The sequence below is a fragment of the Triticum aestivum genome, chromosome 6A, assembly GCF_018294505.1.
Source record: "Triticum aestivum cultivar Chinese Spring chromosome 6A, IWGSC CS RefSeq v2.1, whole genome shotgun sequence".
NCBI classification, from domain to species: Eukaryota; Viridiplantae; Streptophyta; class Magnoliopsida; order Poales; family Poaceae; genus Triticum; species Triticum aestivum.
In genome coordinates, this window is record NC_057809.1 from 506,667,555 (window position 1) to 506,694,570 (window position 27,016).

At 43.9% G+C, this 27,016-nt stretch overlaps 1 protein-coding gene across 2 annotated transcripts; it reads right to left on the minus strand.

The window, feature by feature from the left end:
- Positions 1–1,921: 1,921 nt before the first annotated feature.
- Positions 1,922–4,174, minus strand: LOC123130852 (GDSL esterase/lipase At1g28600). Of its 2 annotated transcripts, XM_044550649.1 has the most exons (5): positions 3,451–4,011; positions 3,142–3,357; positions 2,817–2,968; positions 2,443–2,719; positions 1,922–2,331 (listed from the first exon to the last, which is right to left on the minus strand). In XM_044550649.1, the coding sequence occupies exons 1-5, from the start codon at positions 3,710–3,712 to the stop codon at positions 2,138–2,140; spliced, it is 1,101 nt and encodes a 366-aa protein (XP_044406584.1). In that variant the 5' UTR covers positions 3,713–4,011; the 3' UTR covers positions 1,922–2,137. The 2 variants fall into 2 exon arrangements, with proteins under 2 accessions (XP_044406584.1, XP_044406583.1); XM_044550648.1 differs by having other exon boundaries at positions 1,922–2,719; positions 3,451–4,174.
- Positions 4,175–27,016: the final 22,842 nt, after the last annotated feature.

The window sequence follows — 27,016 nt, forward strand, 5'->3', positions numbered from 1 at the left end:
TAGATTGTATACCTGCAGTAGCATATCTGTGGAAATGATCCATGCTACATTTTGTTAAATATGGGAGCACGCCAGCATGCATCACCATGCAACTGTGCAACACGAGGAGCACCGTACGTACGTAGGTGCGTACGTGCAAGGTCACGTAAACTTTTGACCTCAAGAAAGCATGTGGTTTGGTTTGACCCCCCGCACTTTCGAAGAGTCTGTTGAATTATGCCGTCCGGTAAAAAATCAGGTCAAGTCTACTACGTTTAGGAATTTTCCCCTGGATGAGCGGCGGGGTGGGCGGACAGAGTCAGCCGGCCGGATAGCAACCGCAACACGGCCGGAGCCCGGAGTGGCCACCTCGCCCACACACACCTACTCGTGGACTTGGTCTCCGCCTTGGTTTCTTCCTCTTTTCTCCAATGCTAAGAGCGTCAATGATCAATGTCGATCGACGTCGCACTCACAAACCATACTGCATGAAACTAGACCCACAGCTGAATACGTTCTAAATACATTGGATGCATGCGCTCAGGCTCAGGAATACAGAATACACACGCATCCCAAAAAAGACCAACAGAGGAGATAACATGTTCAGCTGTGCTCACTCTCAGAAACGAATTTTCCATAATTAGGCTCAATGCTGCATATTTCTGGTCACATTATGTACAGGGGTAAAAAGGTATTTTCATGTGTACAAAATGAACTAGAGTGTCATATAGGGAAAGAAATTAAGACTATAGGTCATATAGGGAAGAATTTTTTTTCAGTGTCAAATAAGGAACATGATTTTAAGGGAGTGTCAAATAAGGAATTCTCTCTTGTTTCTTAGTTATCGTGTAAACGACATCACACAACTCATCACACACATTTCGTCCTTGGCAACCATTGCGATGTTCAAACCCCACCTACTTTATTGTTTTTGGATGTGCATGACGACCATGGCCAGGACGATGGCCCGCTTGCATCCACTATCAAGTAGAGCCATTCCTAAGGTGCTTGTTCGGCTATCAAGGCACCCATTCCCGGCGAGAGGTACCATATATACCCCAGCAAATCTGCGAGGTTGGTCAACATGCGCATGTGCTACTCCCACTTGTAATGGCAATCGTCCCAGTGCCCACCTACCTTGTGTCAAAGCCTGCGTCATCCAGCACCATCGTGCTAGAGCCTGCCCCCATCACCCTACAGCCTGCGCCCGACCCAGTCGTACCAGAGCACGTGCCTCCCACCCCCATCGCCCTAGGGACTATGCCTGAGCCATGACTCTTCGGTTTTGAGTTGGAGGTCCACGACCCTCCATCTCTGGATAATGGAGTTGAGGAACTCTGGGGCCGGTACGATGTCTTCCTGGATGAGTTGGTTGAGTTGGCTGACGCCCTCCTCGTGACATTGAATCCGTAGAGTATGAGGCCCGTGCAATTGTTGGGCCCGACCACATCCCCGCTGCACACCATTTCATTGCAGTAGTCGACATTGTCGCTGCCCCGAAGCCACCATGGCGTAGTCAATTGAAACAGTGGACGCGGTAGTTGACCGCTTGGATGTCACCCGCGCGTACTTAGCTAGCGTCAAAGTGGAGGACGTTGCCTAGCACTATGTAGTTCTATCACATTTTACCTATGTAAATAATGTTTTCATATTTTGTTAATTAAGAACCTATGAACATATGTTCCTTTATTATTTACTGTCTTTGTGTATGTTTTAAATATTTCATGCGATGGGTAGAGGTCAACGTGCAGCCTGAAAAACTTTCTACTATTAAAATCTTGCGAACATCATAACACACGACTTTTTAGATGTAACTTTTTGTGATGATACATTAAAAAGTTTTGCATGAGATGGTTCACGTCATCACATACAGTTTCGGTGTGCAATAAGAGGGCCTTAACATAACCGCTATGCACTAGTGCAGCGCATTCCGTCATGCCACGAGAGTAGGCCTTTATGTTTTGGGTCGTAACATTTAGGGATTGCAACACAATTACACAAACCTTAAACTTTTTTCCCATCTTATAATCCATGAATAAGGCAAATCTTTTGCCTTCTTTAGAAAAAAATAACAAAAGTAAGTATAATTTATGAACAACTCATATTTTTTTCCCGTTGTTGTCCAGGCCTTCTTTGTGTTTTGTTCGTTGATGGCTCATTACAACCCCCTCAGTATGGCGTGTGCAACGAACTTATTTGCAGCCTCCGTGTAATGGATCCCATCCCACGAAACGGACCTCGACGGGTCGGCGCACGCGGTTGCCGCCGGAGTGCCGCAGAAGAAGGTGAAGTTGAAGTTGTACGGCCCGCCGCCGCCGCCGCAGCACGCTGCCAAGGGTATGTCGCCGAAGCCTGCCACAGATATACATGCCATGCGCGCCAAGGAAAACCATACATTAGTTAGAACCGAAGCCGATGGCATGCGGATCAACTGGAGAGAGGAAAGGCTGTGACATGCAGCACCGTATTTTCTGGGCGAGGATACGACCGCGGTGATGGGGCGGTACAGGTCGGCGTAGTGGATGGCCGTGCCGGGGTGGTCTCGCCGGAGCTGACAGAGCATGCGCTTCAGCGCGCGGTTGTGCAGCTGGGCGAGCTGGTTGAACCGCGCGATGCAGCCGGACGCCCGGTCGTAGTAGTCGCCCCCGCCGCCGGGTAGCATGGCCAGCAGCTCCGGCTCGCAGCCCATCGGTATCATCCCCGCCACCACCATCGTCCGCGCTCCAACACCGATCGCGTCCTGCGTCATAGAATGAGACAGGTGAGGTGCAATTGAAAATTAATTAGCTAGGGTGGGTGTGGCGAGCGGAGTTGACCGGCCGGAGTACTCTACTCACGGTCAGGACTGAACGGATGGCGCCGACGATGTGCGGCACCAGGCTCTGCGCCAGGCCCACGGTGCCGTTGCCGAAGACGGCGACGAAAGAGTAGTCGTTGAATCCGATCTCTCCCAGGTACAAGAGGGAGCTCGCCATGATCTTGCGCTGCCCTGTAGCATACAGCCCTCCCCTAATCAGAAGTTTTTGAGGACTCGTTGCGAAACGTGAACTCGTGTCATCATGGACCGTACTAGAATATGAATTGGCGGATCTCATAAATCTTTTTTTTTTGCGAATAAGGATCTCATGAATCAAGGACCGTGATGTACAGTACATTGCATACCGTTGCCAGTGGAGTCGAGAAGCTGCAAAACACCGTTGAACCAGCTCGTCTGGTTGCTGAGAGCGACCGGCACGAAGGATGTGATCCCTCTGCTCTGCAGGAACGCCGGGTCAAGCGCCGTCGCGCCGCCCACCGCGAAGTTCGCGCCGTGCCGGAAGTCTTGCGCGGTCTTGCCGGCGAGGTACGGAGTTGGCGGCGGCAACCCCAGAGACTCCACTGCATCCCCACAAGACATAATTGTGAGCTTGTATTATCAGTATAGTAGTGCAGGTCAACGAACGATCCGATCGGTGATTAAATGATCTTTACCGATGAAGTCGATGACGAGGCGGCCGTCGGAGGCCCTGCCGTTGGGCCGGCCAAAGTGGGTCTGCCCGTACGGCGGGTTGGTGAAGGGCCCCCCGGCGGTGACCGGGAGAATGGCCGAGTTGCCGGTGTCGGTGAGCGAGTCACCGAAGCTGAAGACGCGGTCGTAGCGCGCGTGGCCATGGCCAGCGCCACCGGCGTCCGCCTCTCCGGTGAGGGCGACGAGGAGAAGGGCCACCAGAAGGAGACGAGGAGGTAGCGCCATTATTGGGAGCTACGTAGCGTGCGATCCGATGCTGCTTCCGCGCGGGTGCATGTGCCGACCGCGTCGGTGTCTTCGTGTTTTGACTCCTGTGATAGCACGATGGCGATGCCTGCTCGTTGATTAGCTCCACCGGCCTCTGTTAGTTTTTAATTGCCGAAGTCAGCTCCAGCATGGTGATGATCCGACGAGCGTAGCAAGAGGTCAGATATGGCGGATTCTCGTAGGCCAAAGCGCAAGCACAACATGCGCATATGCTCTGCCTGCAACTTCTGCGGATCTAGGAATTGCAGGAACCCACCACATCGAGGGACGGGTTTGCCGAAAAAATGATTCTATGATTTGTTTTTCTTTACAAAAAAAATGTCTATGATAAGTTTTTTTGTGTAGACCACTTATGGACGGATAAGAACGCTTTAAACATGTTTATGACGTATGGGTCTCCCTCGAGAGGAGCTGGCTTAGCTGGAAAAAAAAGGGCCACGTTGACATTTTGACTAGTCTTATCTGGCCAGCCCAGCCCACTCTACGAAGGATCCATGTTCCCATCTGTGCTCCCACTCCATCCTGTGACTGTCTTTTTCTCTTTTTTTCTTTTTAATCTAATCATCTCCCCCCTCTCTGATTTTAAGGGTGGGACCGGGTCTTATTTTGTTCCAATCAAATCATGCCACATATGCGGGAGCACGGATGGGCGCACGCTGGAGTTAGCTGGAACTAGTTATCGAACCCAGAACCTCATCGCAGCTAGCGCTTCGTCCTAGCCACCTGGCCATGACCACTTCCATTAATAGATATTTCGGTCCACTTACTTATTATCTACGTCAGTTCGGTTTTTTCTTTTTCTTTTTTCCTCATCCTTTTTCAAATTCTGTGAACTTTTTTCGAAATCAATGAATTCCTTTTCAATTTCGATGAACTTTTTTTTTGAAATCCGATGAACTTTTTTCAAATATGACGAACTTTTTCTAGATTCAGAGAATTATTTTCAAAATCGATGAACTATTTTCGAAATAAATGAACCTTTTTTTTCAAATTTGATGAACTTTTTTCCAAAACGATGAACTTTTCCACAAAATCTATGATTTTTTTAAGAAAAAATGAACTTTTTTCAAAATTGATGAACTTTTTTCAAAATTGACGAACTTTTTTCCAAAATCTATGATTTTTTTTCAAAACAATGAACTTTTTTCAAAATCGACAAACTTTTTTCCAAAACGATGAACATTTTTCAAATTCGATGAACTATTTTCATTTTTGTGATTTTTTTCATTTAAATTCATCAACCTTTTTTTAACCCTTGAACTTTTTGTTGTGAATATTTTTTTAATTCCTGATTTTTCAAAGAAGCATACACATATCTTTTAAACAGTCAACGGTCAACTAGTCACACTATTCAATTGGTGAACATTGTTTCTCAAATTAGTGAACTTGTGTCTAATAGTTTTTTAGAGATGCGCGCTGGTTTCGATAACTAGCACGTGAGTGATACAGTGGTAGCTAGTCTCTTGCAGTACTGTTGCGGCGTGAGTTCGATCCCTGGCTACGACCGCTTTTTCTGTATGTTTTTGTGCTACGGTATTTCGGTGCGTGACGTGTTCATGGGCCGGCCCAGTAGATTCCCCTATGAGCGCCAGTTTCGCTTCGGGGCGCGCTGACTAGGACCTTCCTTCTCCATCTCCCTCGTAGCATAACCCTTTCCTTGGCACATCCCTCATATCATACCGCCTCCTAATCGCATTGATGATCGCCTCGCAGCACGCACCTCGGATCCTCCATCCAGCCGCCAAGGCTGTCAGAACATCGCCTCACAGCAGCAACTTCATGCCTTCCCTCGCATCATCACCAGTGGCCGTTACAACATCGCATCGACACATTGCCTCCCTGCGCCGTGGGTGGCCGTCGCAGCAACAACTCTGGCACTCATTGAAGGAAATATGCCCTAAAGGCAATGATAAAGTTAGTATTTTTTTCCTTATATCATGATAAATGTTTATTATTCATGCTAGAATTGTATTAACCGGAAACATAATACATGTGTGAATACATAGACAAACAAAGTGTCACTAGTATGCCTCTACTTGACTAGCTCGTTAATCAAAGATGTTTATGTTTCCTAACCATGGACATGAGTTGTCATTTAATAAACGGGATCACATCATTAGGAGAATGATGTGATTGACTTGACCCATTCCGTTAGCTTAACACTTGATCGTTTTAGTTTACTGCTATTGCTTTCTTCATGACTTATACATGTTCCTATGACTATGAGATTATGCAACTCCCGATTACCGGAGGAATACTTTGTGTGCTACCAAACGTCACAACATAACTGGGTGATTATAAAGGTGTTCTACAGGTGTCCTCGATGGTACTTGTTGAGTTGGCATAGATCGAGATTAGGATTTGTCACTCCGATTGTCAGAGAGGTATCTCTGGGCCCTCTCGGTAATGCACATCACTATAAGCTTTGCAAGCAATGTGACTAATGAGTTAGTTGCGGGATGATGCATTACGGAACGAGTAAAGAGACTTGCCGGTAACGAGATTGAACTAGGTATTGAGATACCGACGATCGAATCTCAGGCAAGTAACATACCGATGACAAAGGGAACAACATATGTTGTTATGCGGTTTGACCGATAAAGATCTTCGTAGAATATGTAGGAGCCAATATGAGCATCCAGGTTCTGTGATTGGTTATTAACCGGAGACGTGTCTCGGTCATGTCTACATAGTTCTCAAACATGTAGGGTCCGCACACTTAACGTTCAGTGACGATCGGTATTATGAGTTTATGTGATTTGATGTACCGAAGGTAGTTCAGAGTCCCGGATGAGATCGGGGACATGACGAGGAGTCTCGAAATGGCCGAGACGTAAAGATCGATATATTAGACGACTATATTCGGACATCGGAAAGGTTCCGAGTGATTCGGGTATTTTTCGTAGTACCGGGGAGTTACGGGAATACGGGGAAGAAGTATTGGGCCTCATGGGCCAAGTGGTGGAAGAGAGAAGGTGGGGTGCGCGCCCCCCTAGCCCAAACAGAATTGGACTAGGGGGCCGCCCCCCTTTCCTCCTTTCCTCACTCTCCTTCCTTCTCCCCTTCCTCCTTCCTTTCCTCCTCCTAGTAGGAGTAGGAAAGGGGAGTCCTACTCCTACTAGGAGGAGGACTCCTCCTCCTGGCGCGCCCTAGAAGGGCCGGCTGGCCTCCCCCTTGCTCCTTTATATACGGGGGCAGGGGGCACCCTAGAACACACAAGTTGATCATTGATCTCACCCAGCCGTGTGCGGTGCCCCCCTCCACCATAATCCACCTCGGTCATACTGTAGCGGTGCTTAGGCGAAGCCCTGCGACGGTAGCTTCATCAACATCATCACCACGCTGTCGTGCTGATGAAACTCTCCCTCGAGCTCTACTGGATCGTGAGTTCGCGGGACGTCACCGAGCTGAACGTGTGCTGAACGCGGAGGTGTCATACGTTCGGTACTGAGGATCGGTCGATCGTGAAGACGTACGACTACATCAACCACGTTGTCATAATGCTTCCGCTTAACGGTCTATGAGGGTACGTGGACGACACTCTCCCCTCTCGTTGCTATGCATCACCATGATCTTGCGTGTGCGTAGGGATTTTATTGAAATTACTACGTTCCCCAACAGTGGCATCCGAGACGGTTTATGCGTAGATGTTAAATGCACGAGTAGAACACAAGTGAGTTGTGGGCGATACAAGTCATACTGCTTACCAGCATGTCATACTTTGGTTCGGCAGTATTATTGGATGAAGCGGCCTGGACCGACATTACGCGTACGCTTACGCGAGATTGGTTCTACTGACGTGCTTCGCACATAGGGGGGCTGGCGGGTGTTAGTTTCTCCAATTTTAGTTGAACCGAGTGTGACTACGCCCGGTCCTTATTGAAGGTTAAAACAGCACTAACTTGACGAAACATCGTTGTGGTTTTGATGCGTAGGTAAGAACGGTTCTTGCTCAGCCCGTAGGAGCCACGTAAAACTTGCAACAACATAGTAGAGGACGTCTAACTTGTTTTTGCAGGGCATGTTGTGCTGTGATATGGTCAAGACGTGATGAGATATAAATTGTTGTATGAGATGATCATGTTTTGTTAAAGTTATCTGCAACTGGCTGAAGCCTTAGGGTTGTCTCTTTATTGCATAAGATGCAAGCGTCATACAATTGCTTTACTTTATCGCTATGCGATAGCAATAGTTGCAAAAGCAATAGTTGGCGAGACAACCATATGATGACACATTGATAGAGATCAAGATGATGGTGATCATGGTGTCATGCCAGTGACGATGGAGATCATGACAGTACTTTGGAGATGGAGATCAAAGGCGCAAGATGATCATAGCCATATCATGTCACATATATATTGATTGCATGTGATGTTTATCTTTTATCCATCTTATTCTGTTTTGATTGATCACTAAATTTCAAGGTAAAAGTGTTCTCCCTGAGTATCCACCGTTGCCAAAGTTCGTCGTGCCGAGACACCACGTGATGATCGGGTGTGATAAGCTCAACGTTCATCTATAACGGGTGTAAGATAGTTTTGCACACGCAGAAATACTCGGGTTAAACTTGACGAGCCTGATATATGCAGATATAGCCTCGGAACACTGGAGACTGAAAGGTCGAGCGTGAATCATATAGTAGATATGATCAACATAGTGATATTCACCATTGAAAACGACTCCATCTCACGTGATGATCGAACATGGTTTAGTTGATTTGGATCATGTGATCACTTAGATGATTAGAGGGATGCCTATCTAAGTGGGAGTTCTTAAGTAATATGATTAATTGAACTTAAATTTATCATGAACTTAGTCGTGATAGTATTTGCATATCTATGTTGTAGATCAATAGCTCGCACATAGCTTCCCCGTTTATTTTCGATATGTTCCTAGAGAAAAATAAATTGAAAGCTGTTCGTAGAAATGATGCGGATTGGGTCCGTGATTTGAGGATTATCCTCATTGCTGCACAAAAGAATTATGTCCTTGATGCACCGCTAGGTGACGGACCTATTGCAGGAGCATATGCAGACATTATGAACGTTTGGCAAAGCTCGGTATGATGACTACTTGATAGTTTAATACACCATGCTTTACGGCTTAGAACCGGGTCTTCAAAAATGTTTTGAACGCCATGGAGCATATAAGATGTTCCAAGAGTTGAAATTAGTATTTCAGACTCATGCCCATGTCAAAAGGTATGAGACCTTTGACAAGTACTTTGCCTACAAAATGGAGGAGAATAGCTCAGCTAGTGAGCATGTGCTCAGAATGTCTGAGTGCTACAATAACTTTAATCAAGTGGGAGTTAATCTTCCAGATAATATAGTGATTGACAAAATTCTCTAGTCACTATCACAAAGTTACTGGAACTCCGTGATGAACTATAATATGCAAGGGATAACGGAAACGATTTCCCAAGCTTTTCGTGATGTTGAAATCGACGAAGGTAGAAATCAAGAAAAGCATCAAGTCTTGATGGTTGACAAGACCACTAGTTTCAATAAAAGGGCAAAGGGAAGAAGGGGAACTTCAAGAAGAATGACAAGCAAGTTGCTGCTCAAGTGAAGAAGCCCAAGTCTAGACCTAAGCCTGAGACTAAGTGCTTCTAATGCAAAGGGACTGGTCACTGGAAGCAGAACTGCCCCAAGTATTTGGCGGATAAGAAGGATGGCAAAGTGAACAAAAGTATATTTGATATACATGTTATTGATGTGTACTTTACTAGTGTTTATAGCAACCCCTCAGTATTTGATACTAGTTCAGTTGCTGTGATTAGTAACTCAAAACGGGATTTGTAGAATGAACAGAGACTAGTTAAGGGTGAAGTGACGATGTGTGTTGGAAGTGGTTCCAAGATTGATCTGATCATCATCGCACACTCCCTATACTTTCGGGATTAGTGTTGAACCTAAATAAATGTTTTTGGTGTTTGCGTTAAGCATGAATATGATTTGATCATGTTTATTACAATACGGTTATTCATTTAAAGTCGGAGAATAATGTTGTTCTGTTTACATGAATAAAACCTTCAATGGTCATACACCCAAGGTGAATGGTTTATTGAATCTCGATCATAGTAATACACATATTGATAATATTGAAGCCAAAAGATGCAAAGTTAATAATGATAGTGCAACTTATTTGTGGCACTGCTGTTTAGGTCATATTGGTGTAAAGCGCATTAAGAAAGTCCAGGCTGATGGGCTTTTGGAATCACTTGATTATGAATCAGTGGATGCTTGTGAACCATGCCTCATGGGCAAGATGACTAAGACTCCGTTCTCCGGAACAATGGAGCGAGCAACTGACTTATTGGAAATAATACATACTGATGTATGTGGTCCGATGAGTGTTGAGGCTCGTGGCGGGTATCGTTATTTTCTGACCTTCACAGATGATTTGAGCAGATATGGGTATATCTACTTAATGAAACATAAGTCTGAAACATTTAAAAAGTTCAAAGAATTTCAGAGTGAAGTGGAGAATCATCGTAACAAGAAAATAAAGTTTCTGCGATCTGATCGTGGAGGAGAATACTTGAGTTACGAGTTTGGTCTTCATTTGAAACAATGCGGAATAGTTTCGCAACTCACGCCACCTGGAACACCACAGCGTAATAGTGTGTTCGAACGTCATAACCATACTTTATTAGATATGGTGCTATCTATGATGCCTCTTACCGACTTATCACTATCGTTTTGGGGTTATGCATTAGAGACAGCTACATTCACGTTAAATAGGGCACCATATAAATCCGTTGAGACGACACCATATGAACTGTGGTTTGGCTAGAAACCTAAGCTGTCGTTTCTTAAAGTTTGGGGCTGCAATGCTTATGTGAAAAAGTTTCAACCTGATAAGGTCGAACCCAAATCGGAGAAATGTGTCTTCATAGAATACCCAAAGGAAACTGTTGGGTACACCTTCTATCACAGATCCAAAGGCACGATCTTTGTTTCTAAAAGTGGATCCTTTCCAGAGAAGGAGTTTCTCTTGAAAGAAGTGAGTGGGAGGAATGTAGAACTTGATGAGGTAATTGTACCTTCTCTCGAATTGGAAAGTAGTTCGTCACAGAAATCGGTTCCAGTGATCTCTACACCAATTAGTAAGGAAGTTAATGATGATGATCATGAAACTTTAGATCAAGTTACTACCGAACCTCGTAGGACAATCAGAGTATGGTCCGCACCAGAGTGGTACGGTAATCCTTTCTGGAAGTCATGTTACTAGACCATGACGAACCTATGAACTATGAGGAAGCGATGATGAGCCCAGATTCCGCAAAATGGCTTAAGGCCATGAAATCTGAGATGGGATCCATGTATGAGAACAAAGTATGGACTTTGATTGACTTGCCCAATGATCGGTGAGTCATTAAGAATAAATGGATCTTCAAGAGGAAGACGGACGCTGATAGTAGTGTTACTATCTACAAAGCTCGAATTGTCGCAAAAATATTTTCGACAAGTTCCAGATGTTGACTACGATGAGATTTTCTCACTCGTATCGATGCTTAAAAGTCTGTCCGTATCATGTTAGCAATTGCCACATTTTATGAAATCTGGTAAATGGATATCAAAACTACATTCCTTAATGAATTTCTTAAAGAAGAGATGTATAAGATGCAACGAGAAGGTTTTGTCGATCCTAATGGTGCTAACAAAGTGAGCAAGCTCCAGCGGTCCATCTATGGACTGGTGCAAGCATCTCAGAGTTGGAATATATGCTTTGATAAAGTGATCAAAAGCATATGGTTTTATACACACTTGCGGTGAAGCCTGTATTACAAGAAAGTGAGTGGGAGCACTACAACATTTCTGATAAGTATATGTGAATGACATATTGTTGATCAGAAATAAAGTAGAATTTTCTGGAAAGCATAAAGGAGCGTTTGAAAAGAGTTTTTCAAAGAAAGACCTCGATGAAGCTGCTTACACATTGAGCATCAAGATCTATAGTGATAGATCAAGATGCTTAATAAGTTTTTTCAATGAGTACATACCTTGACAGGATTTTGAAGTATTTCAAAATGGAACAGTCAAAGAAGGAGTTCTTGCCTGTGTTGCAAGGTGTGAAGTTGGGTAAAGACTCAAAACCCGACCACAGCAGAAAATAGAAAGAGAATGAAAAGGAATTCCCTATGCCTCAGTCATAGGTTCTATAAAGTATGCTATGTTGTTTACCAGTCCTATTGTATACCTTACCATGATTCTGGCAAGGGAGTACAATAGTGATCTAGGAGTAGACCACTGGACAACGGTCAAAATTATCCTTAAAGGACTAATGAAATATTTCTCGGTTATGGAGGTGATAAAAGAGTTCGTCGTAAAGAGTTACTTCGATGCAAGCTTTTTACATCGATCTAGATAACTATAAGTCTCGATCTGGATACATATTGAAAGTGGGAGCAATTAACTAGAGTAGCTCCGTGCAGAGCATTGTAGACATAGAAATTTGCGAAATACATACGGATCTGAATGTTGCAGACCCGTAGGCTAAACTTCTCTCACAAGCAAAACATGATCACTCTTTGGGTGTTAATCACATAGCGATGTGAACTAGATTGTTGACTCTAGTAAACCTTTTGAGTATTAATCACATGGAGATGTGAACTAATCACATAAAGATGTGAACTAGATTATTGACTCTAGTGCAAGTGGGAGACTGAAGGAAATGTGCCCTAGAGGCAATAATAAATTTATTATTTATTTCCTTATATCATGATAAATGTTTCTTATTCATGCTAGAATTGTATTAACCGGAAACATAATACATGTGTGAATACATAGACAAACAAAGTGTCACTAGTATGCCTCTACTTGACTAGCTCGTTGATCAAAGATGGTTATGTTTCCTAACCATGGACATGAGTTGTCATTTGATAAAGGGGATCACATCATTAGGATAATGATGTGATTGACTTGACCCATTCCGTTAGCTTAGCACTTGATCGTTTTAGTTTACTGCTATTGCTTTCTTCATGCCTTATACAGGTTCCTATGACTATGAGATTATGCAACTCCCGATTACCAAAGGAACACTTTATGTGCTACCAAACGTCAGAAAGTAACTGGGTGATTATAAAGGTGCTCTATAGGTGTCTCCGATGGTACTTGTTGAGTTGGCATAGATCAACATTAGGATTTGTCACTCCGATTGTCGGAGAGGTATCTCTAGGCCCTCTCGGTAATGCACATCACTATAAGCCTTGCAAGCAATGTGACTAACGAGTTAGTTGCGGGGTGATGCATTACGGAACGATTAAAGAGACTTGCTGGTAACGAGATTGAACTAGGTATTGAGATACCGACGATCGAATCTCGGGCAAGTAACATACCGATGACAAAGGGAACAATGTATGTTGTTATGCGGTTTGACCGATAAAGATCTTCATAGAATATGTAGGAGACAATATGAACATCCAGGTTCCGCTATTGTTTATTGACCGAAGACGTGTCTTGGTCATGTCTACATAGTTCTCGAACCCGTAGGGTCCGCACGCTTAACGTTCAGTGACGATCGGTATTATGAGATTATGTGATTTGATATACCGAAGGTAGTTCGGAGTCCCGGATGAGATCGGGGACATGACGAGGAGTCTCAAAATGGTCGAGAAGTAAAGATTGATATATTGGACAACTATATTCGGACATCGGAAAGGTTCCGAGTGATTCGGGTATTTTTCGGAGTACCGGGGGGTTACGGGAATATGGGGAAGAAGTATTGGGCCTCATGGGCCAAGTGGTGGAAGAGAGGAGGCAGGGGGCGCGCCCCCCTAGCCCAAACCGAATTGGACTAGGGGGCCGGCCCCCCTTTCCTCCTTTCCTCCCTCTCCTTCCTTCTCCCCTTCCCCTTCCTTTCCTCCTCCTAGTAGGAGTAGGAAAGGGGAGTCCTACTCCTACTAGAAGGAGGACTCTTCCTCCTGGTGCGCCCTAGAAGGGTCGGTCGGCCTCCCCCTTGCTCCTTTATATACGGGGGCAAGGGGCACCCTAGAACGCACAAGTTGATCATTGATCTCTCCGAGACGTGTGCGGTGCCCCCCTCCACCATAATCCACCTCGGTCATACTGTAGAAGTGCTTAGGCGAAGACCTGCGACGGTAGCTTCATCAACATCGTCACCAAGCCATCGTCCTGACGAAACTCTCCCTCGAGCTCTACTGTATCGTGAGTTCATGGGACGTCACCGAGCTGAACGCGTGCTGAACGCAGAGGTGCCGTACGTTCGGTACTGAGGATCGGTCGATCGTGAAGACGTACGACTACATCAACCGCGTTGTCATAACGCTTCCGCTTAACAGTCTACGAGGGTATGTGGACAACACTCTCCCCTCTAGTTGCTATGCATCACCATGATCTTGCGTGTGCGTAGGAATTTTTTTGAAATTACTACGTTCCCCAACACTCATTCGCAGCATCACCAGTCGCGTCATGGCATCTCCTTGCAACATCACCTTGCAGCATCTCAAAAATCGTTACTGCATTGCCTCACGGCATCTCCGGTGGTTGTCACAACAGTAGCATCCTGACGACCATCACAACATTGCCTCCAACATCTCCGACAGCAGCAGCTCCAACGCTCTCTCTCAGCATCACCAAATAAACGTCGCAACAGTAGCTAGTGGCTTAGCCGCAGAGGTGTCAGTTGTTGGGGAACGTGGTATTTAAATTTTTTTACTACAATCATGCAAGATCTATCTAGGAGAAGCACAACAACGAGCGAGGAGAGTGTGTCTATGTACCCTCGTAGACCGAAAGCGGAAGCATTAAGTAACGCGGTTGATGTAGTCGAACATCTTCGCGATCCAACCGATCAAGTACCGAACGCATGGCACCTCCGTGATCTGCACATGTTCAGCTCGGTGACGTCCCTTGAACTCTAGATCCAGTTGAGGCCGAGGGAGAGTTTCGTTAGCACGACGGCGTCTTGACAGTGATGATGAAGTTACCGACGCAGGGCTTCGCCTAAGCACTACGACAATATGACCGAGGTGAAAATCTGTGGAGGGGGCATCGCACACGGCTAAGAAATCAACTTGTGTGTCTATGGGGTGCCCCCTCCCCCGTATATAAAGGAGGGGAGGAGGGGGCCGTCCGGCCTCATAGGGCGCGCCCCAAGGGGGGAATCCTACTCCTACTAGGAGTAGGTTCCCCTCTTTCCTAGTCCAACTACGAAGGGGAAGAGGGAGAGAAGGAAAGCCCCCCCCCCAATTCGGATTGGGCTTGGGGGGTGCGCGCCTCCCACTTGGCTGCCTCCTCCTCTCTTCCACTAAAGCCCATGTAGGCCCAATAACCCCCCGGGAGGTTCCGGTAACCCCCGGTACTCCGGTAAATACCCGATACACCTCAGAACCATTCTAGTGTTTGAATATAGTCATCCAATATATCAATCTTTATGTATCGACCATTTCGAGACTCCTCGTTATGTCAGTGATATCATCCGGGACTCCGAACTACCTTCGGTACATCAAAACACATCGTCATCGAACGTTAAGCGTGCGTACCCTACGGGTTCGAGAACTATGTAGACATGACCGAGACTCATCTCCGGTCAATAACCAATAGCGGAACCTGGATGCTCATATTGGTTCCTACATATTCTACGAAGAGCTTTATCGGTCAGACCGCATAACAACATACGTTGTTCCCTTTGTCATCGGTATGTTACTTGCCCGAGATTCGATCGTCGGTGTCATCATACCTAGTTCAATCTTGTTACCGTCAAGTCTCTTTACTCGTTCTGTAATGCATCATCCTGTAACTAACTCATTAATCACATTGCTTGCAAGGCTTATAGTGATGTGTATTACCAAGAGGGCCCAGAGATACCTCTCCGACAATCAGAGTGACAAATCCTAATCTCGATCTATGCCAACTCAACAAACACCATCGAAGACACCTGTAGAGCATCTTTATGATCACCCAGTTATGTTGTGACGTTTGATAGCACACTAAGTGTTCCTCCGGTATTCGGGAGTTGCATAATCTCATAGTCATAGGAACATGTAGAAGTTATGAAGAAAGCAATAGCAATAAACTAAACAATCATAGTGCTAAGCTAACGGATGGGTCAAGTCAATCACATCATTCTCTAATGATGTGATCCCGTTCATCAAATGACAACTCATGTCTATGGCTAGGAAACTTAACCATCTTTGATCAACGAGCTAGTCAAGTAGAGGCATACTAGTGACACTGTGTTTGTCTATATATTCACACATGTACTAAGTTTCCGGTTAATATAATTCTAGCATGAATAATAAACATTTATCATGATATAAGGAAATATAAATAACAACTTTATTATTGCCTCTAGGGCATATTTTCTTCAGTCTCCCACTTGCACTAGAGTCAATAATCTAGATTACACTATAATGATTCAAACACCCATGGAGTCTTGGTGCTGATCATGTTTTGCTTGTGAGAGAGGCTTAGTCAATGGGTGTGCAACATTCAGATCCATATGTATCTTGCAAATTTCTATGTCTCCCTCCTTGACTTGATCGCGGATGGAATTGAAATATCTCTTGATGTGCTTGGTTCTCTTGTGAAATCTGGATTCCTTTGCTAGGGCAATTGCACCAGTATTCTCATAAAAGATTTTCATTGGACCCGATGCACTAGGTATGACACCTAGATCGGATATGAACTCCTTCATCCAGACTCCTTCATTTGCAGCTTCCGGGGCAGCTATGTACTCCGCTTCACACGTAGATCGCGCCACGACGCTCTGCTTGGAACTGCACCAACTGACAGCTCCACCATTCAATAAAAATACATATCCGGTTTGTGACTTAGAGTCATCTGAATCAGTGTCAAAGCTTGCATCGACGTAATCGTTTACAACGAGCTCTTTGTCACCTCCATAAACGAGAAACATATCCTTAGTCCTTTTCAGGTATTTTAGGATGTTCTTGACTGCTGTCCAGTGATCCACTCCTAGATTACTTTGGTACCCCCCTGATAAACTAATAGCAAGGCACACATCAGGTCCGGTACACTTCATTGCATACATGATAGAACCTATGGCTGAAGCATAGGGAATGACTTTCATTTTCTCTCTATCTTTCACAGTGGTCAGGCATTGAGTCTGAATCAACTTCATACCGTGTAACACAGGCAAGAACCCTTTCTTTGTTTGATCCATTTTGAACTTCTTCAAAACTTTATCAATGTATGTGCTTTGTGAAATTCCAATTAAGCGTATTGATCTATCTCTATAGATCTTGATTCCCAATATATAAGCAGCTTCATCGAGGTCTTTCATTGAAAAATTCTCATTCAAGTATCCTTTTATACTATTCAGAAATTCAGTATCATTTCCGATCAACAATATGTCATCCACATATAATATCAGAAATGCTACAGAGCTCCCACTCACTTTCTTGTAAATACAGGCTTCTCCAAAAGTCTGTATAAAACCATGTGCTTTGATCACACTATCAAAGCGTATATTCCAACTCCGAGAGGCTTGCACCAGTCCATAAATGGATCGCTAGAGCTTGCACACTTTGTTAGCACCTTTTGGATCGACAAAACCTTCTGGTTGCATCATATACAACTCTTCTTTAAGATATCCATTAAGGAATGCAGTTTTGACATCCATTTGCCAAATTTCATAATCATAAAATGCGGCAATTGCTAACATGATTCGGACGGACTTAAGCATCGCTACGGGTGAGAAGGTCTCATCGTAGTCAACTCTTTGTACTTGTCGAAAACCTTTCGCAACAAGTCGACCTTTGTAGACAATAACATTACCGTCAGCTTCAGTCTTCTTCTTAAAGATCCATTTATTCTCTATGGCTTGCTGATACATCTGTGTCATATCTACTTTTCCAAACACTTTTGCCCTTGTTTTGTACTCTAATTTGCATGAATGGAACTAACCCGGACTGACGTTGTTTTCAGCAGAATTGCCACGGTGTTATTTTTGTGCAGAAATAAAAGTTCTCGGAATGACCTGAAAATCAACGGAGATTATTTTTGGAATATATATAAAATACTGGAAGAAGAATCCACGTCAGGGGGCCCACACCCTGTCCACGAGGGTGGGGGCGCGCCTACCCCCCTGGGTGCGCCCCCTGCCTCGTGGGCCCCTTGACGCTCCACCGATGTCCACCTTGACTCCATATATTCACTTTTGGGGAGAAAAAAACCAGAGAGAAGGATTCATTGCGTTTTACGATACGGAGCCGCCGCCAAGCCCTAAACTCTCTCGGGAGGGCTGATCTGGAGTCCGTTCGGGGCTCCGTAGAGGGGAATCCGTCGCCATCGTCATCATCAACCTTCATCCATCACCAATTTCATGATGCTCACTACCGTGCGTGAGTAATTCCATCGTAGGCTTGCTGGACGGTGATGGGCTGGATGAGATTTATCATGTAATCGAGTTAGTTTTGTTAGGGTTTGATCCCTAGTATCCACTATGTTCTGAGATTGATGTTGCTATGACTTTGCTATGCTTAATGCTTGTCACTAGGGTCCGAGTGCCCTGATTTCAGATCTGAACCTATTATGTTTTCATGAATATATGTGAGTTCTTGATCCTATCTTGCAAGTCTATAGTCACCTATTATGTGTTATGATTTGTTAACCCGAAGTGACAATAATCGAGACCATTATCGGTGATGACCGTAGTTTAAGGAGTTCATGTATTCACTATGTGTTAATGCTTTGGTCCGGTACTCTATTAAAAGGAGGCCTTAATATCCCTTAGTTTCCAATAGGACCCCGCTGCCACGGGAGGGTAGGACAAAAGATGGCATGCAAGTTCTTTTCCATAAGCACGTATGACTATATTCGGAATACATGCCTACATTACATTGATGAACTGCAGCTAGTTCTGTGTCACCCTATGTTATAACTGTCGCATGATCGATCGCATCCGACATAATTCTCCATCACCGATCCAATGCCTACGAGCTTTTCATATATTGTTCTTCGCTTATTTACTTTTTTGTGCGACACTATAAAACCCAAAAATATTACTTTTGCTACCGTTACCATTATTATCATATTTCTTTGCTACTAAATACCTTGCTGCAGATATTAAGTTTCCAGGTGTGGTTGAATTGACAACTTAGCTGCTAATACTTGAGAATATTCTTTGGCTCCCCTTGTGTCGAATTAATAAATTTAGGTTGCATACTCTACCCTCGAAAACTGTTGCGATCCCCTATACTTGTGGGTTATCAAGACTATTTTCTGGCGCCGTTGCTGGGGAGCATAGCTCTATTATTTGAGTCACTTGGGATTTATATCTTCTAGTCACTATGAAGAACTTGAAAGATCAAAGAACCATGATTTTTCCCTCAACTACGAGGGGAGGTAAGGAACTGCCATCTAGCTGTGCACTTGATTCACCTTCTGTTTTGAGTAAACTTGCGACACCTACACATGCTATTGATTTTGATAGGTCGCATGTTATTGATGATGCCACTTCTTCTTTGCATGATACTTATGATGAAACTACTTCTATGCTTGATACTACTATGCCACTCGGTGAATTTCTTGATGAACAACTTGCTAGGGCTAGAGAGAATGAAATTATTGAAACTGATAATATTGATGAAAGTGATGATGAAGATTCTCCCCTAGATATGAATTGAATGTTGTTCCTGAGGGTTATGTTATGGATGAAGAAACTGCTAGAGACTTTCTTGCTTGCAATGATAGATCTGATCTTAAGAAATTTTTAGCTAAGCTTAAATAAAAGTCTTTGAATGCTAGAATGAAATATGACCCTGCTTTTGCTACTTCACCTATCTTTATTACTGATAAGGATTATGATTTCTCTGTCGATCCTGAGATAATTACTTTGGTTGAATCTGATCCTTTTATGGCTATGAATCTGAAACTGTTGTGGCACATCTTACTAAATTAAATGATATAGCCACCCTGTTCACTAATGATGAGAAAACTCGCTATTATTATATCCTTAAGTTGTTTCCGTTCTCATTAAAGGGTGATGCTAAAACATGGTTTAATTCTCTTGATCCTGGTTGTGTGCGTAGTCCCCAGGATATGATTTATTACTTCTCTGCTAAATATTTCCCCGCTCATAAGAAACAAGTTGCTTTAAGGGAAATATATAATTTTGTGCAAATTGAAGAAGAGAGTCTCCCACAAGCTTGGGGGAGGCTTCTCTGATTACTTAATGATTTGCCTGATCATCCTCTCAAGAAAAATAAAATACTTGATATCTTTTATAATGGACTAACCGATGCTTCCAGAGACCACCTGGATAGTTGTGTTGGTTGTGTTTTCAGGGAAATAACTATTGATCAAGCTGAATTGTTATTGAATAATATGTTTACTAATGAAAATAATTGGACACTTCCTGAACCAACTCCTAAGCCAACTCTGAAGAAAAGGGGTATTCTATTTCTCTGTCCTGAAAATATGCAAGAGGCAAAGAAATCTATGAAAGAAAAAGGTATTAAAGCTGAAGATGTTAAGAATTTACCACCTATTGAAGAAATACATGGTCTTAATAACCCGACACAGGTAGTAAAGGTAAATTCTCTCTATAGATTTGATGAAGGTGATATTCCTCGAAATAAGTCTGCTAGCCAATGCTTAGATGAGTTTGATAATTTTATTGTTAAACAAGAAAACTTCAATGCTTATGTTGGCAGACAATTGAAACGCAATGCTGATATGCTTGAACACATGAGTGATTATATGGCTAGTGTTAAAGGTGAACTTAAACTTATTAGTAAACATGCTTCTATGGTTACCACTCAAGTAGAACAAGTACTTAAAGCTGAGAATGATTTTCTCAATGAATTAAATAATAAGAAGAATGATAATGATGCTAGAGTTATGACTAGAGGTGATAAAATGACTCAGGAACCTTTGTATCCCGAGGGCCATCCTAAGAGAATTGAGCAATATTCTCAGAGAACTAATGTTGCACCTAGTCCTTCTAAGAGGAAGAAAAAGAAAAATGATAGGACTTTTCATGCTTCTAGTGAACCTGTTGTTGACACACCTGAGAATCCCAATGATATTTCTATTTCTGATGCTGAAACACAATTTGATAATGAACATGAACCTAGTGATAATGTTAATGATGATCTTCATGTTGATGCTCAACCTAGCAATGATAATGATGTAGAGATTGAACCTGTTGTTGATCTTGATAACCCACAATCAAAGAATCAACATTATGATAAGAGAGTCTTTGTTGCTAAGAAGCTAGGTAAGGAAAGAGAACCATGGGTTTAGAAACCCATGACTTTTCATCCTAAACCATCCAAGAAAAAGGATGATGAGCATTTTGAGCACTTTGCTGAAATGATTAGACCTATCTTTTCGCGTATGTGTTTGACTGATATGCTTAAAATGAACCCCTATGCTAAATACATGAAAGAAATTGTTACTAATAAAAGAAAGATACCAGAAGCTGAAATTTCCACCATGCTTGCTAATTATACTTTTAAGGGTGGAATACCAAAGAAACTTGGAGATCAAGGAGTACCAACTATACCATGCTCCATTAAAAGAAACTATGTTAAAACTGCTTTATGTGATCTTGGAGCCGGTGTTAGTGTTATGCCTCTCTCTTTATATCGTAGACTTAATTTGAATAAGTTGGCACCTGCTAAAATATCTTTGCAAATGGCTGACAAATCAACTGCTATACCTGTCGGTATTTGTGAGGATGTTCCTGTTGTGGTTGCAAACGTTACTATTTTAACAGACTTTGTTATTCATGATATTCCCGAGGATGATAGTATGTCTATTATTCTTGGAAGACCCTTTTTGAATACTGCAGGGGATGTTATTGATTGCACCAAAGGCAATGTCACTTTTCATGTTAATGCTAATGAGCATATGGTACACTTTCCGAGGAAACAACCTCAAGTCCACAGTATCAATTCTATTGGAAAAATTTCAACAATTACTATTGGAGGTTTTGAATTTCCTCTTCCTACTGTCAAGAAGAAATATGATATTCTTATTGTTGGGGATGTGCATATCCCCGTTGAGGTAACCTAGTGGTATTCGAAATTTCTCCAGTTTCATGCGATTCGGAATGAGTTTGTTAACAAGACCTGATCAACCTTGTTAGTGGATTCCCTTTGATGAGCATGAGATGGATGAAGTTAGAAAGCACAACTCTTTGTACCCTCTTTTTACTTTCTGTTATTTATATTAAATAAAGCAAAAATAGTATTTGCTGTCTGCTTTTCTGAATTATCCATGCAATAAAAAATACCCCGAAAATAGAAATTCTCCAAATGACCTGAAATTTAAATATGTTTTTTCTAAAATATTTGAGAATATCTGGCACTGAAAACACAGCAGGGGGAGCAGCCACGTGCCCACGAGGGTGGAGGGCGCGCCCCTGCCTCGTGGACCCCACGTGGGTCAACTCCACTTATTCCAGTCACCACACACTCCTTCTTCCTCCCAAAAAAATCACTAGCCAGCTCAAACCCGAGTTCTAGCTCATCTTGCTGCCATTTTCGATCTCCTTGCTCAAAGTTCCTCTCACAAAACTGCTTTGGGGGATTGTTCTTTGGTATGTGACTCCTCCAATGGTCCAATTAGTTTTTGTTCTAGTGCTTTATTTATTGCAAATTTTTGCTGCTTAGGTGACCTTGTTCTTGAGCTTGCATGCCAAATTTATGTGGTCAAAAGTAGTTTTAATGCATGATATAGCCTCTAGGCACTTGTAGGAGTAGTTGCTATCAATTTTGTTGAGTTTGGTTCACTTTTATTTTAAGTTACTAAAAAATTCAGAAAATTTCAAAAAAGATGAAGAGATTTTTGAGGGGCTCATCGAGCCGAAGCTCGAAGGATAAGCAAAGTGAAGAGAACAAGAAGCCCAAGTATAATCTCCCTCGTCCTGCGGAGGTTCGGCCATGTGAATGGCCTTGTGATGAGTTCTTGAGAGAGGCCGGGATTTATGAAGATTTTTATCATTTGGCTGAGAATGCAGGCCTCACCGCCTTCATCCATGAACAGCGTGAACTGTACCTCTTACTCACCAATATCTTTGTGCAAAATTTTCATTTCCATGCTAGGAGATCAACACCTTCGGTGGAATTTTATTTATATGATGAGCATAAGGAGATGTCAATTTATGATTTTTGCCGGGTCTGTTTGATACCCTTTGAGGGCAGCATAGAGGAACCACATCGTAATGTTGTGGAGGGATTTATTGATATGATTATTGTAGGGGAAACGAGGAAAGTTTCCGATGCGAGAATCACTAGCATACATTTTCCTGTTTTACGTTACTTCACAATATTTGCTAGTAGATGCTTAATTGGTCGCGGGAACTGTGGGAACCTTAGTGCTCCTGATATTGCTATTTTGCACCATGCCTTGTTTCATGATACTACTTTCAGCTTAGGCGCTATTGTTGCTAGACGGTTAAATCTGAACCGTACTAAGGGCCCCGTCCTTGGAGGCATCTTTGCCTCGCGCCTTGCTGCACACTTTAACATACCTATCAGGCATTATGAGAAAAAGGAAAAGTTGTTGCCCCCTATTGCTCTAGGTTATAAGAGTATGGTAGCACATGAGTTTATTGTTAAGGATAAGAATAAGACACTTAAATATAAATTGATATTTAACAAAAAATATTGTGAGTTTATTACCTTGCCCGTGCCCTCTTTGTTTGACATATTTTCAGGCAAGTACCTTGTTCCGTCGGAGGACATTCATGCCTACCGGAGCCAGATGTCAGCTGCAGAGCCAGAGCCACAATCTGACCCTCACCGTCAGTCTGTTTATCAGTGGAATCCGGAGGAGATCGCCAGCCAGTGGCAATCTGAGGACCCTTCTCAGTACGACCCCAGCTACAATTTTGATCCATGGGCATAGACCAACTTAGGCCAAAAGCCTAAGCTTGGGGGAGTACGCATCTCTCACCGACATTATATTTATGTTCACACACTCATGCCAATTGTCGGTGCTCATACTTTTTCATTGTATCATCCATGCTACTTTATTTTCATTTTCTCGCTTCCTTCTTGTGTGTTTGAAAAACCTTAAGAAAAAACAAAAAAATAGTTGTAGTTTTTAGCTAGTTTACTTTCCATGCCTGTAGTAGTAGTAATTAAAAGGAAAACCCAAAACGATTTCTCGTTCTTCTTTTGCTTGTTGGGAGCTTTCCCATGTAAATAGTTTTGTTTCTTTTCTTTCCTTTGGGGGTCGAGAGGAGAAGACCATAAGAAAATGTTGAGTGGCTATTATATGCATTATTGTTGATCTAACAAAGATCCCATATTACCTTGTCTTCTCTCTTGAATTGAATGCTTGCAGATTTTAGCTTAGTCCAATGCACGTGCACTATTATTATTATCCACACTATTCGGAAGTGCAAGTGAAAGGCAATAATGATGATATATGATGAACTGGTTGAGATGAGAAAAGCTGGTATGAACTCGACCTCTCTTGTTTCTGTAAATATGATTAGTTCATCGTTCCTGATTCAGCCTATTATGAAAGAAACATGTTTGCAATGACAATTAGAGATTGTAGTTGCTTATGCCATGCTTAATTAGCTAGGAGTTTATAATGGTTTACCTTGCGTGCCAACATGCTATTAAAATGGTTGTGATGTGATATGATAGGGTGGTATCCTCCTTTGAACGATTCGAGTGGCTTGACTTGGCACATGGTCATGCATGTAGTTGAAACAAAATCAACATAGCCTCTACGATATTTATGTTCATGGTGCATTATATCCTACTCTTGCTTGTATTCGGTGTTTGTGACGCCCGGGTAATTAAGCTACAGTAACCTCTGCTAATTGTGCCAGGTCATCACTCCTACTGTTGCTAATCCTCACCTGATCCAAATCTCTGTTCTCATTCGAACTCAAAAATTTAAGTCAAAATTTCAAATTTGCGAAACATGATAGCTAAAATGTTCAATGTGTGGCAAAGAATCCCTGGATAATTGTCATGTTGGAACCGACCTCTTTTGGATTTCCAAGTGCCCATGGAATTGTATTTAGTGGTCCAACAACATATTTATTAACCTTTCCAATTTATAAAAATGCTTGAACAATTCCATTGGCCCTGAAACTTTTTAGGCAACACTACAATGTTGTACCTGAATTATTTGCTAAATTTCACATTCAACAAAGGTCTCTTTTGATGCCTTGTTTTCATCCAAAACAGTAGCTATCCTGTTTTTCCAAAATAAAAGAAATGGAAAGGGAAAAACAGAAACCCCCCTCCCCAAGTGGGCCTCGTGGCCCAGTTGGCCATCCCACCAGGCCAACCCCAGGCCGGCCCACACCTCGGCCTATAACCCCACTAACCCCCCACTCCCCGATCCCTAACCCACTCTCCCCACGCCACTCTCTCCCTCCCCCCGATCTGGATCGAGATCGGGGGCGCAGACCTGGCGACCGCGCCGCCCTGACGCCCGCCGTTGTCGACCCCGTCGCGCCGATGCTCGCCTCCCGGACTCCTCCTCGCCCTCCTCTCCTTTGCGCAACACCTGCCTGACCGCAACCTCGCCTCGTCGTCGAACCGACGCCGTCGCTAGTCGTCATCGCCACCCCGTCGCCGTCCCGTCGTCGACCGCCGCCGCCTCGAGCTCCGGCGCCTCCCCGACTCCTCCTCGCGCACACTATTGCACACCTACAGGGCCCGGTGAGGCCCCCTCCTCCTTTTTCCCCATCTCCTTTCCCTCCTGTCGCCGTAGGTCGCCCCCGCCGTCGCGCCCGAGCTCCCGAGGAGCACGTGGTTGCCGCACCTGTGACCCGCTGTCGCGCGCTGGCCACCTCCCTGCGCGCCCACACTCCATGCGCTGCCGTCACCGCGTTGGCCGCCCGTGCCCAGCCACTGCCCTCGCCGCGTTGTTGCTGCGGCTGCTGTCCACGCGCAGCCGTGCCAACCCCGCCTCCGCCCGGCCACGCCCTGACGCCGCCCTTGTCGCTCCATGGCGTCCGGGGCTCCTGCCGCTGGCCGCGGTCCCCCCTCCATTCTGCGCTGACCGGTGGCCTCGTCGGAGGCCGCGCCCAGCCGTGGAGCCCGAGCCCCCTGGTGCCGTGCGTGCCCAGGTCCGGCCTCCACGGGCGCCTGCCCACTAACCCGCTCGCCCAGCGCCCGCTAGGCCAGCCAGGGCCACTGATCAAGGGCCCCCACGCCCAGAACATTTTAACAAAAAAAGAGATTTAAAATATATATATATATATATATATATATATATATATATATATAACTAAAAAATAATTAATTAATTAGTTAATTAATCCTGATTAATTAACTTGCTAATTAAAACACTAATCTGTCACTGACTAATGAGGCCCACACTTAAATAATCCTATTTAGTTTAAACAAATCCTATTTAACCTTTGTCTCAATGACAGGTGGGTCCCACTGGACCCACTGGTTATGTTTGACTCCAGTCAACTGAGTTTGACCTGCTGATGTCATGGTGATGTCATGCTGACATCACCTTTCACTATTCTGGATAATGTTCGATTTAATTAATTAAATAAATTTTAGAAATACATAAAACTTTGATAAATCATAGAAAATAAACCGTAACTCGGATCAAAATACTTTGTACATGAAATTTGCTCAGAACGGCGAGACGAACCCAGATACGCAGCCCGTTCGTCCGCCACGCAATCCTAACATATCAAACTCGTAACTTTCTCCCTCTGGCTCCTTTGCCCGAAAACGCAAAACATCGGGGATACTTTCCCGGATGTTCCCCCCCTTTCACCGGTATCGCCTCATACCGCGTTAGGGCACCCTAGCACCGATACTTGTCTTGTCATGCATCGCTATGCATCTGTTTTGCTTAAGTATTTATTATTTCTTCCCCCTCTTCTCTCGCTAGACACCGAGACCGACGCCGCTGCTACCCAGTACGACTACGGTGTTGACGACCCCTCTCTCTTGCCAGAGCAACCAGGCAAGCCCCCCCCCTTGATCACCAGATATCGCCTATTCTTCTCTATATTGCTTGCATTAGAGTAGTGTAGCATGTTACTGCTTTCAGTTAATCCTATACTGCTGCATAGCCTGTCCTTGCTACTACTGTTGTTACCTTTACCTGCTATCCTACTGCTTAGTATAGGATGCTAGTGTTCCATCAGTGGCCCTACACTCTTGTTCGTCTGCCATGCTATACTACTGGGCCGTGATCACTTCGGGAGGTGATCACGGGCATATACTATATACTTTACACTGTTACATTACCTGTGATACTGTTCGGAGATGGGGGCTGAAGGGGCAGGTGGCTCCATCCCGGTAGAGGTGGGCCTGGGTTC

Bases quoted from the DNA above. Each gene is read 5' to 3' on its own strand.
- LOC123130852 (XM_044550648.1), bottom strand. From the start codon at position 3,712: ATGGCGCTACCTCCTCGTCTCCTTCTGGTGGCCCTTCTCCTCGTCGCC. The intron at 2,969-3,141 runs GTATGCAATGTA...TGTATGCTACAG, and splicing joins TCTCGACTCCACTGGCAACG to GGCAGCGCAAGATCATGGCG. The intron at 2,720-2,816 runs GTGAGTAGAGTA...TCTATGACGCAG, and splicing joins CCATCCGTTCAGTCCTGACC to GACGCGATCGGTGTTGGAGC.